General features: G+C 44.2%; 1 protein-coding gene across 2 annotated transcripts in view; it reads right to left on the minus strand.

Annotated features, from left to right (window-relative positions):
* The window catches only part of COL6A2 (collagen type VI alpha 2 chain), a 54,134-nt gene that overhangs the window by 14,908 nt on the left and 25,969 nt on the right, over positions 1-13,257 (minus strand). For both annotated transcript variants that reach the window (XM_077272555.1, XM_077272556.1), the window contains exons 12-18: positions 11,049-11,111; positions 10,068-10,130; positions 4,566-4,655; positions 4,331-4,393; positions 3,745-3,807; positions 3,381-3,443; positions 1,250-1,312 (exon numbers count right to left, since the gene is read on the minus strand). In XM_077272555.1, the coding sequence (XP_077128670.1) occupies positions 1,250-1,312; positions 3,381-3,443; positions 3,745-3,807; positions 4,331-4,393; positions 4,566-4,655; positions 10,068-10,130; positions 11,049-11,111 (468 nt within the window). The remainder of the gene's footprint in view (positions 1-1,249; positions 1,313-3,380; positions 3,444-3,744; positions 3,808-4,330; positions 4,394-4,565; positions 4,656-10,067; positions 10,131-11,048; positions 11,112-13,257) is intronic.

Here is a 13,257-nt window from a genome sequence, read left to right on the forward strand (position 1 = left end):
TTGAATGGACCTGGGAAAAGTATGGCCCGCAGGCCAGGACTGTCAAAGGACTGAAAACCTTGGCGTACCACCATTCTCCCACCTGGCATCTTAACTTCATCAGTATCTGCATACTTAGGATGTAGATAACATTGAATTCATTGGTAGAGCAGGGAACAGTCAGCTCTGTCTTCCACCATGTGGCATATGCAACTAAATCTCAGCGCAGCAGGCGGGATGACTATGGGTGCTATCATACTTTGTGGAGGGTTGTGAGTCTATATTACTGTGTGTAGAACTGTGGGGGCAATCATACTGTGTGGAACTGTGGGAGCCATCATTGTGGGGGGGTGCGGTTGGGTCCATCACACTATGTGGGGGAGCTGTAATTGTCATCATCCTCTGTAGGACTGCTGTGGGCTCCATCATACTTTATTGGGCCCATGGGGGCATCATACTGTGTGTGTGTGGGGCTGTGGTATGCATCATAATGTGTGTATGTGGGGCTGTGGTATGCATCATACTGTGTAAAGCGGGATGTTGGGGAAATCATACTTTGTGGATGATTTGGAGGCTATCATACTGTTTGGGTGCAGATATGTTAGCTTTAATACTCTGAGTAGGAGCTATGGGGGCATACTGTGTTGGGACCTGTGGAGGCATCATACTGTATGTAAAGGTGTGGGGAGCAGTTGGGTGCACCATACAGTGTGAGTGTGTGTTTGTGTCATCATATTGTGTGTGGGGGCATCATTCTGCATTGGGGTGGGTGGGTGTGGAAAGAGCTGTGGGGACATCATACTGTGTGGGTGTCTGTACTGGCAGGCTGTGCTTGGTGGTGATGAGGAGACATCATACTGTGTGTGGGGACATCATTCTGTACTGAGGTGACTGACGGGTCATCATACTGTGGGGGGAAGTACTGATCAAGGTACAAGGTGAACAACAGGAGCTGTATGATTTACTGCTTTTTTAAACTTTCTAAAAAGCAGTACATTATGTAATTTTGTTTAGCTTCTACTGGTAAGAATATATTATGCAATAAGCACTATCATAATGTGTTTTAGAAGTAGCTCATATTCTGCTCAGTATTAAGTGATATTATTAATATACAGTAACAATAATAATAATAATAATATTAGCAAAATAAAGTTCAGCCCTCCCCAACAGTCACAGTTTCGCATGTGGCTCCTTTGAAAATTAATTGCCTTCCCTGTCTGTAGAAGAATATTTTAAATAAGAATTCTACAAATTTCAAACTGTTATTTACTTTAGGACCTGGTAAGCCTGGGTTCCCTCTTTCTCCCATGTCACCTGGGTCTCCTCTTGACCCCTGAAAATAAAAGCAATGATATTAATATTAGGACTATAGACAATGTCAAACCAAATACAAATAAAATAATGCATATACCATATAATTATTTTCTGTACAAAAACAAAAAGTAGGCCAGATGGGACATAATGAATTTAAAGGGCATCCTCAAAAGATAAAGTATGCCACTCATTTTTGATTACTTCTAATTCAACCTCAGGAACACCCTGAAAATGAGGAGCCTTCACCTCTGGTTTAGCTGCAGCTGTAGAGAAGACCGGGCTGTGGGTGCTGACAAGGCACCGGGTCCGGAACTGTTGGGCCCGGGCCTACTGTTGCAGGGGAGAAGGAGATTGAGGACGGAGCAGAGCCTTCACCTGTGTAGAGGGGGCGTGGTGACCAAGGGAAGGATAAGAGGGTTTGCGCTGGAAAAGAGAGGGGCTGCCCACCAGAGAGAGGAGTCAGGGGGGTTTAGAGCTGAGCCGCGGAGAGAGATAGGTCACATGGCAGCAATTAAGGCCGGGTACAACAAGGACTCTCAGACCTCATCGAGCGTGAGGAGGAATGTACGCCGAGTGAAGGATCGCAGTGAATTACTCCATGCTGTGCTGCAGCAAAACGGATTAGGGGTTCAGCGGGTCAGACCGTTGACCGCCCGCTGCCGCCAGAAGTGAAACCGACTTGTTAGGCGGGGAAGCCGGAAGAACTCAGCACCGGCCTCAGCAGGCAGCCACCCAACCCAGGAAGAGAGAGGGACATCTGAGTTACGCTAAGTGCAATTGACATTTATAAACTGCCACCTTGAGTTATTTTTTTCCTTTGTACCGTTCATCTTCCCCCTGGTTTATTCCCTGTTGCTCCCTGCGAGGAGGCTACCCCTGTACCTTTTAAACAAGTAATTGTTTTCCGCTGTTAACCCTTGCTCTGTGTCACTGCATCCTAGTACCTGTGTTACACAGCCCTCCTCAATGTTTTTCTTTGCACAGCGTTGTTCACAGTTATGTGCTGTGCAGAAAACTTCAGCACAAACCTGCGCAGGCGTGTGTGTCATGCAACTGTGATGATGTCGCGCCAGGCCGGCTAGTTAAAAAATAAGCCGGGGATGAAGGCAGGTAGGAGGCAGTTCATAGGGCACCTGTCCTGTGGTCACGGAATACTGACCTGGCCACTAGATCAGGGTCTTGTGATTTAATTTGCTGATCTTTAAAGGCTGAGAGAACTGTGACCACTGTGAAATTGGAATATTTCCGATTTTGTTTCATATTGATATAATAAAATACGCATTTTTTCCATCAAAATTTGACTTCAAAAGTAGGTAATTTTCTGAACGTTGAGATATGTGTTTCATCATAGTAATTGCGCTGTCAAATTATTGCTAAAGGGGTATTATAATACTATTGTGGATAGGTGATAACTATTTGAATTGGGGACATATTTGTCCAGCTTAAATGAGGACTGCCTGATATTGCCAAGAACAGCACTCAACTATCTTCTGTAGTCTCATAGTGGATGAATGATGCGGCCGCAGTCTTGTACAACTGCTGCTGGACTTACAATGGAGGACACAAAGTGATAACTTGCAGCAAATGGAATATTGTACCTCTTTAAATGTTGGAAAGCAGAAATTTTAGGACATTGCTATGCAAACCTAAAATTAATTCACAAATGATGACTTGAAAAGAATATCAGAGAATCAAATAAAGCCGTATAGAGACTAAATGGAATAATAGGAGTTGTCCTACCATCTTAAATTGGTAAAATTGCAAAGTGCTTGTAAAATCAAGCAACCTATGTTCTTTAAAATCTTCTCTGTTCTCAAGATATTAGGATTTGATTATTTTATTGTTTATGCCTTGTTACTTAGGTTACCAGCCACCTCTGCAGTCTAACAGTGGTGGTCAGTATCCTAGGAAAGGAGTGCAGTGCTTACAAGCTCTTTACTTTAGAATTTGTAAGCACTGCTCTGGAGCTGGCTGGATCGCTGCTAGACCGTGGTATGTCCATTTCATTATTATATTGTCATGTATTTCTGTATAGTGGGTCACAATGAGAGTCGAAGAAAAAATATAAAGGTAATTGGTAAACTTACATTTCTCCCAGCTACACCTACTGGTCCTTGACCTCCTCTTGGTCCCGGAGCGCCACGATCACCCTTTAAGAACAACAGTACGTCAATGATTAATGACATAATTGCTAGAGTAGAAAAAAGCCTAATTAAGCCTGATAGTAACTGAATACTTGTACGTGTTGTTGCTTATATGTCATATTGTCATCACAACAAGGTTCAATCAAGGAACTTGCTACACAAAGCTTGACCACCATAAGTGTACATTAGCTAGGCTGCATCGCTTGAAGAAAACTCTGTGTGGTATCATGATACAAGGTTTTCTATAAGTGTGTAACTTTTGTGACTATATGCCAAATCATGCACCTAAACATAAATTTGATTTTACCCTTCCCCCTTTCACTCCAGCTTCTCCACCAAGACCTCGTGGACCCTCTGGTCCGGGATCACCCTGTATGCAAAAAACAGCAAAAGAACAATCAAGAGAGACGTTGAAACTATTATCAAAATATTTTAAAATTTACTTGTGCTTTCCCGAAAAATCATTGAGTTCACTCCCATAATTTGGACCAAACTGTTATCAATACATGAAGAACACATAGCATCCACTTAGATGGGCTGAAATTGGGGGAAAAAGCATTCCTAGGAAAGCTAATTTCTCGATTATCAGTCTAAACAGACTGGAAATCACCTAATAAGCAAAACACTAATTCATCAGGTGCAATGATTTTTAAGCAGCTTAAAAATCATTGTTCTCGGCAGCACATCATCCTGAGTAACCAGGATATGTACTGCTGAAAACATAATATTCTATGAGGACAGAACGGTCATATTAACAATCAGTCTGCGAGCAAAGAATTCTGGTTGGTCTGTCCAAACAGGCCATTATATGATTACTGTATATGGCCAATTGGTGGTTGTTTAGAGGCCGGAGTCAGAAGTGTAAATGGGCCTTAGACCAGCAGATTGTTTACCTTCTCTCCTTTAGGACCATCAGTTCCTGCACCTCCTTTGGTACCAGGATCTCCTCTACGACCCTAAATGATAACAAAGTCAATAAAAAAAAGTGTCTACGAGACCAAAAGAGTCTATTGAGTTATGATAGACCATGCTGAGCTAAGATGAACAACAGATAATAGACCCGACATTGTGATAATAGCAACAGATATTCAACCAATCAAGTTTAAAAATAGACAAGTATGGCCTTACTGGTTCCCCTTTTGGTCCTTGCGTTCCTGGTCCTCCTTTATTCCCTTTCTCACCTGGAGAACCAGGAGCTCCAATGTTTCCTGCGGGACCCTAACAAGTTACAATTAGAGAGGGTCAGGGTGGAGAAACATATAGGACAATTCAGAAATAACAAGTTAAGAAACCAACAATTGGAAGTAAGGATATCTAACTCCAGAATTTTTATACACCACATGTAGAGTAAGAACATGAGAAACTGTAGACTAAGACAGTGAAATTTGTGGAGGTAGAACTTGCATTTTATTTTACTTTCCAATTAAACATGTGTTGATTAAATGCAGCTTTGACCTTAGAAATGTAATGTTTCTGTACAAAAGCATTTACATCCTAAGGATTCTCAAAAATGTTAAGACCTTACAGCACATTTCCACAATTGGATCTATCGTGTATTCGAAAATAAGACAAGGTGTTATATTATTTTTTACTCCAAAAGATTGGTTAGGGCATATTTTCAGGGGATGTCTTATTAATCATGAACAATAATCCACATTTATTCTTGAACTAAAAATCAACATTTTTTCAAATATAATCATGTCATCACACATATACACACTGCACATACACATGTACATGCAGCGCCCCAGAGTCCTGGTCGTTGCAGTACTGTTGCTCCACCACTAAGGGGAGTGATGGTACGTCTGATGGCACTTAAGGAGTTCACCTGACCAGGTATCACAGTCACACTTTACACTTCACATTCTGGCCACAAGGGAGAGCAAAGGGTTCTATGTATTAGGCCACTCCTCACAATCTGGTAAAACTGGGGGCTGGATAGGAAGTTAGTGAGAAGCTGACTGGGTTGGAACCAGGCAACATCCTGTGGCAGAGGGTGTTGCAGGGGAAGATACAGGGGGGTCTCTGTCAGGGCTGGCATCCTAAGAAAGGAAAAGAAGCGAGGTTTACTGTGGAGAAGTGAGAAACGAGATCGCAGCAAAAAGGAGATAAAGCCAGTAGGAGTTGTAAGATCGAGGCAACATCCTACGGAGGCGCGTAGCCGGTGGCCGGAACGCCGAGGAAGTATTAGGCTCCAAGCAATACTACAAACAGCGGCAGGACAGTTAATTTTAGGTTGGCTGTCTCACCTAAGTCACCTAAGCAGACATAGGGGGCAATTGTGGGAGAGGGGCGACGCTAGGGTCCCGGAAGAACTCCAGGCCTACCCATCATACGGGTGCGTCCTAGCCATATCATCTGGGGGACGGAGAAGAACATCAGAATAGATATGAGTTGTGAGAGAAGAACATCAGAAACAGACACAACAGTTGTGAGGACTATCCCGTGGTGCTCAGCAGGGAAGTACTACAACACACAGGCGCTAGAAGGTAGTCACTGATTTCCACCTGTAAAGGGAACTCTGGATTTGCCTTCGGACCGGCCGGTCTCAGCCAGCCCTGTTAGCAGTACCCTGGATTGAGGATCCTGGAAACTTCAGTAAAGAGGTAAAGAGACTGCAACCCTGTGTCCTCGTTATTCATCGCGACCTGCACCACGCACCACCACCTACACCCTTTCATTGGACGCCCCTTAGCAGGGTCACGAACCAGGTCTAGCCACCGTGACAGCCCCAGGACTGAGACAGAGAGGCTCGGTACCGAGTACCCCGCGGCCCTGCGTCTGGAGGCACTCCAACTTGGCGTCACGAACAGGATCTACTTAAGCCTGAAGAATCAGGTCATGTGTGCCTTGGAAGTGTGTCTGAATTGTGCCTGAACTGTGATTTATTGCAAAGACTGTGTATTGCCATTTCCCGCCAAAGACTGTCGCCATTACAGCGCTAAGAGGAGCGCAGGAGAAGAAGAAGGGCGTGAAAGTGGGCGTAGACAAGTTGAAGAGCGCGAAAGACAATGGCCGCCCAGTCTAAGTATTGCTGTATCCTGAGGACGTGTCTGTCAGCAGCTGAGGTCCGCCTCCTCATTCTCTATGGAGGGTGGAGACCATGGAGACGGGGCCGCACCCAAAAAAGAGCGCGAGAAGAAGATCCAGAGGAGGGGACAAAGATGGTGACTTCCAGGACACCGCATGGGGACGATCCGGCCCAGCGCAGGGCTGCATCACCCACAGCAGTCCCGGATTCCCCATTGCTGCAGGGGCTGGCCATCGCGGAGCTGCCGATGGGGAGGCCCAGCAGACAGTCGCCAGATGACTGGGTAGCCGCAGCTGAAGCCCGGCGGCTGGCGCGCTGCCGAGTGGCCTACGCTCGTGTGAGTTTCCGGCAGGTCCACTCTGCAGAGATCTACCTGTCCTCTGCGTTCCCCTCTTCACCTGACCCAACCGCGGAAGATCCACGGACCCCGCCGCCGGGCCGTGAATCGCGGGAGCGGGATCTGGAACTGATGCCATGGATGGATCACCGGCGGCGCCTGATGGCCGCGTGGCGAAAGGAGAAGGAAAGAGAAGCCCGGCCTGTGGCTGTGATCAATCTGAAAGCTGAAGTGAAAGATCCTCCGCCAAAGTGGGGTGTAGTGGTCACCTTCAACTCCCAGGAAGGAAGGGGAGTTATCCAGGAGATCGGGGAGCCGCTGAAGGTACATGTCACCCGGGGCGAGGTGGAACCCTGCTATGTGGAGATTGACGCTGACCGTGACCTGCAGCCTGGAGATGCCGTAGTCTACACCCGGTGGCAGCGAGGAGCTGGTTAGAGGGCTCAGGACGTCCAGCGGTGCGCAGCCCTTCAGGCCGCCCCTGAGGCCCAGGAGACTGGATCCCTTGTGGAGGAGCCGTCTGCTGCCTGTGATGGGGATCATCCGGCGGTCTCGACCCAACATGTGACCTTGAGTTCCACCCGTCCTCGGCTGAGAGGGGTGGACTTAGGGCCAAACCTTCCTAAGCCACAGAGGGCTACCTGTGAGGTAAATCCCTGGTGGAAGCCACCTCCTGATTTGTGAGCCTAAACTGTAGAGGGCTGAAATTGTATATAGTTCATTAACTGTTTGTCTTCCGTGTCCTTTGTTGCTAATACCCGACCAGGATTATTCTTAAAGGGATCCCTTTGTTTACCCGGGATCGCTATTGCTTTTTATTTTAGCTTTTGTTTTTTTATTTTATTTTTGCTTTTGTTCATCACTGGTTACAAAGACTGCCGAATCATGGACGGTGAATGGTTCACAAACTGTATTGTAAATAGTTCGCACCTTCTTAAAGGTGCCCCTTACTGGTTTTACAAGAAGGAGAGCTTTATGAAGAGACTGTTCCTGAGTACAGCATGGAAGCTCTTGCCTTAACTGGACTTGCAGATAGAGAGAGTCTGCATTACCTCAAAGAGACTTGGTTCCCTCTTAAAGGGAACATTCACTAGTTGCACTTAAAGTATAATGTTGTCTTGAAAGAAAGTAGATGGTAATAATGTTTTACATAGGAGTAATATGTAGTTAGCTAGATAGTTATAGAGAATGTTTAATAATGTTATCAGAGAATGAGGACAGAAAAGAGTTGAAAGCTGAATTTCAATAGAGTAAACCCGTAGGGGTTAGTTAGTGAGTCCTCCTGAGAGCCATAGAGAGATGGCCACTTGATCCTGTACTAAGAAAAGAGGCAGTAGGCCTGGGCAGATAGACAGGCGGTCCTGCATACGAAAAATCAGAGAGTAACAAAAGAAGAGTGTTGCACTTAGAAGAGAAAACTAAAGAAAAAGTTAATTTATATTTTAGAGTTTTATAGTAAGCCTTTAGTGGGTTCAGCTTATACGCCCTTAAAGGAAAAGTTAAATTATTGTTCAGAATTTGCACTTAGTAGAATAACCGGCTGGGTAATAGAAGTTATTTATAGTATGTTATTTAAAATATTTAACCATGTTTTGTTTGTAACGTTCAAGAGTCCTCACCTCCCATAAAGGGAAGCACTGTTATAATTACTTGTTCATAGCATTTCAAAATTTGTATGTCTTTTGCTGACATGTATTGTTGTTTTCTTCCCAGTCCGGGAGTACTGGATTTAACCGGGGGGGAGTGCAGCGCCCCAGAGTCCTGGTCGTTGCAGTACTGTTGCTCCGCCACTAAGGGGAGTGATGGTACGTCTGATGGCACTTAAGGAGTTCACCTGACCAGGTATCACAGTCACACTTTACACTTCACATTCTGGCCACCAGGGGGAGCAAAGGGTTCTATGTATTAGGCCACTCCTCACAATCTGGTAAAACTGGGGGCTGGATAGGAAGTTAGTGAGAAGCTGACTGGGTTGGAACCAGGCAACATCCTGTGGCAGAGGGTGTTGCAGGGGAAGATTCAGGGGGGTCTCTGTCAGGGGTGGGATCCTGACAGTGGCCTAGCAAACAGAACAGAACAGAACATTATGGAGCCGCACCTGCACTTGAATGCGGTGGCATTCTAAGAAAGGAAAAGAAGCGAGGTTTACTGTGGAGAAGTGAGAAACGAGATTGCAGCAAATAGGAGATAAAGCCAGTAGGAGTCGTGCCATAAGATCGAGGCAACATCCTACTGAGGCGCGTAGCCGGTGGCCGGAACGCCGAGGAAGTATTAGGCTCCAAGCAATACTACAAACAGCGGCAGGACAGTTAATTTTAGGTTGGCTGTCTCACCTAAATCACCTAAGCAGACATAGGGGGCAATTGTGGGAGAGGGGCGACGCTAGGGTCCCGGAAGAACTCCAGGCCTACCCGTCATACGGGTGCGTCCTATCCATATCATCTGGGGGACGGAGAAGAACATTAGAATAGATACAAGTTGTGAGAGAAGAACATCAAAAACAAACACCAGTTGTGAGGACTATCCCGTGGTGCTCAGCTGGGAGGTACTATAACACACAGGCGCTAGAAGGTAGTCACTGATTTCCACCTGTAACGGGAACTCTGGATGTGCCTTCGGACCGGCCGGTCTCAGCCAGCCCTGTTAGCAGTACTCTGGATTGAGGATCCTGGAACCTTCAGTAAAGAGGTAAAGAGACTGCAACCCTGTGCCCTCGTTATTCATCGCGACCTGCATCACGCACCACCATCACATCTCTCATTGGACGCCCCTTAGCAGGGTCACGGACCGGGTCTAGCCACCGTGACAACCCCAGGACTGAGACAGAGAGGCCTGGTACCGAGTACCCCGCGGCCCTGCGTCTGGGGGCGCTCCATACACACATACACACACACTGCACATACACATGTATAAAGACACACACTGCACATACACATGCATTTACACACATTGAACATACATACACATGTATGTACACACACTGCACATTTGGTACATACCAGCCTACTTCCTCCAGACTCCTGCAGTTAAAGGACCTTTGCAGATATCATGGTGACATCACATGACCATGATGTCACCAAAGGTCCTTAAGTAGTCTTAACCTCGGACTAGAAATATGGTCTCCGAAAAGAGTGGAGACCTGGGCAATTGCCGTCTAACGCGGGTCCTGACTGTAACTAGAACTTATTTTTGGCGTGAGGTTTATATTTCAAGCATACTAGGGTAGGTCTTATTTTCGGAGAAACACAGTACTTTTTTTTACCTTATCTCCTTTCTCTCCAATAGTTCCAGGTAGTCCACTACGTCCAGGCCGACCAGGGTCACCCTGAAATATAAAAAATACCGTCAATTAATAACGAATATTATAAACCTTATGTATGTTCTATGTTCAGTACTTATCAAATATGTGTCTAGTACAATGCTTCAGTAAGATGAATGTCATACCCTGGGCTATATTCCACTACTGAGCTGCACTGAGCCGTACTGGACAGCAGACACCTTTTTTTTAACTACACCCCTGTGCTCCTTTACCCTACTGGTTACAAACCCTGGTAATTTCACAGAGGTTAGTACTAAGAGGTAAATAATGAGCTGTTCTATTTTAAGTTTAATGGCTACAGCAAAGACGATGTTTGCTCTCAAAACTACCAGCAAGAAATACTGCTGAATAGCTCAATACATATTTAACTACTATGCAGTATTCTACCATTTGTTCAGCCACTAAATGATCTTTAAAGAAGAACGTCTCCCATCAATTTTTTTATCCTATTAATATATTGCAGTTGTCATATTATATGGCACTATGTACTTACAATTGCTCATTTTGCCTTTCTACTCTGCAAATTCTTCTCTTTCCAATAGGTCTATGATATCAGAGATTCAATTCTGACTAGCTGTAGCCTTCTAAGCTCTATGTAGAAACAGGAGGTCAATTTCCCCTGTATGAGTCATCAGTCACTGCAAAAGTCCCTGGCAGGGGTAGGAGGAGGGAGCAACTGGATCAGGAGGTGAAGAGGGGAATAATAAACACAGTGACAAGAGACTTCTTGTTTCTACATAGAGAAAAGAGAAGAAGTATCTGGGTTGAAAGGCAAAATGAGCAATTGTAAGTACACAGTGCTATATAATATGATGATTGCGATATACTAAGTGGATAAAAACCTTTTATAGGAGGATTATTTCTTTAATTTTAAATCTGAAAAATAATACCAGACAGAATACAGAATACTAAATAAATGCATACTTTAATTCCACGATCGCCATCTTCTCCCCTGTCTCCAGCATCTCCTGAATAGCCATCGGGACCCTGAAAACATACATTACAAATATTACACAAAAATTATAACTTTACTTAGTGAAGCTGTAAATAACAATTACATAGTCACAAATGTAAAGCCGAGAAAAGATGATGGTCTAGAAATGTAAAAACACAGTAAATGGTAAATTGATTATATCAATCGCAGGACATCGGCTAATGGAATGCTTGCAGGTTATTCACTCGGACATTTTGCCTCTATATGTGGCAGTCAGAGTAAGGCCGGGGTCACACTTGTGAGTGCAATGGGAGAAACTCGCGCGAGTCTCTCACTTCAATACCCGGCACTCAGGACCAGGGCGTGATTGATTGATGATTGTTGATTGATACTTATTAATTTCTTTATAATTTACTATTTAGGATAATGTTATATAGTCTGGGAAAGGGTAGTGTAAGTCCTTATCTATCCCTTATTCATGTTTCATTTGAGCACCGTTTACCTAGAAACTGTTTGTAATACCGTATCTTGGTACTATTTGCATTACTTATATTCAGGGTTGCCAACCACCCAGAAATTCCAGGACAGTCTGTAAAAATAGGGCACATGTTTTCCCTGTCTGTAAAATAAATGTATAGTGTATGTGATTTTTTTTTGAAGCTGAAGAAACTTCTACAAATTATTTTGACTGTAATTATCATCATCATTTTACAGTGAACGCAGCTGATGTCTTCTTATCAGCATTATTTGCTGTAGATGTGTATCACTTCTAATCATAATGATTATGGTTTTCCAATGTGTCCGTAAACATATCGTTTGTGATTTTTTGATAATCTGTCCAGAAAAAAATAAAAAGTCAAATTGGCGACCCTGCTTACATTGGCACAATATTTCGTTCCTTACCTATGCACTATATGCACTGAACACTATATTACTGGACCCCATGGAATTACTGTCTTTTTCCATTGTTTTATTTATGTTCGAAGAGGCAAGTTGTGGTGCTTTATTGCTTTTAGTTATGTGTTGTGCGTAAAAGAAGCAATGGAAAAACTTGGCTGTGGAAGTTTAGCACATGTTGGTGGAAGAGATAGCCTGAAGGCACACCTGGGGTGCTGGAGTTTTGGCTGAGTTTGTCAATCCAGTCGAACCAGATCTCACATCTTGCACTGATGAGGGGCAAAACCCTGAAACACAGTGTCTGCAAATTGACATTCTGGTTTGCCTGTTACCCTAAGTCATGGTTCAAGGCTCATTAAAGGGTCGGCATTGACTTTTAGGATTGCTACTTCCAATACTCGGCACTCTCGTTCTAGTCCTCTTCCTCTTTGCAGATGCAATTTGCATATTTAATTTCCCAGAGGAGCATGTATGGCTTACAAGTCTCCTCAGATTGGCATGCCAGGCTTGCTTCACAAGCAGAAATGTTACCCTTTGGATCTATGTTATAAATCTTAATATTTGTTTTTACCAGAATACTTTTAGCCATGATGGAGGTGAAACTGGATAATACACTATTTACCTAAGCCCAATGTGGCCCTAGACAGTGTGCTCTGCATGGCCCAAGTAATTTGGGCAAAGTTTGATGCTAGTACTTAGGGCACTATAAGACGCTATTGAACAGGATAATGTAAATTCCTGTAAATTCACTGTGCAAACATTTATCTAGCCATTTTGTAATTATTTTTGTATGGTTAGTTGTATTTATCCCGACACTTTTTCTGAGCTCCATATACCTGACTCTTATGGTCACTGTGAGCACTTTTTCACTGATAATGTGGGCACTAGTTATCTGGACACTGTATGCACTATGCCTTTCAGAACTGTATGACCTTTTATTTTTGGACACTAGGAAGCTTTTCATATATGCACTTGTGGCGTCTCAGGGTCCTGGTCATCACAGTGGCATTGCTTTCCCCACGGGGAGAGTGATGTTACGTTTGGAAGCGATGAAGGATATCTTTTATCAAGTAATCACCATACACACATGTTCACACTCCAGGCTACAAGAGGGAGCTTTTGATCCTATTTCTAGGTGACTCCCCTATATATATATATATATATATATATATATTGTGGTTTCGGAGGGGAAAGACAGAAAGTGCCAGGAAGCAGACTGGAGCAGTCTGAGGCAGCAAGAACGTATGAGGAGCCGTGCAGCCACGAGAAAGTGCTGCAAATCCTGGACAGAGATAATACCGA

This window comes from Ranitomeya variabilis, chromosome 7 (assembly GCF_051348905.1).
Source record: "Ranitomeya variabilis isolate aRanVar5 chromosome 7, aRanVar5.hap1, whole genome shotgun sequence".
Classification (NCBI taxonomy): domain Eukaryota; kingdom Metazoa; phylum Chordata; class Amphibia; order Anura; family Dendrobatidae; genus Ranitomeya; species Ranitomeya variabilis.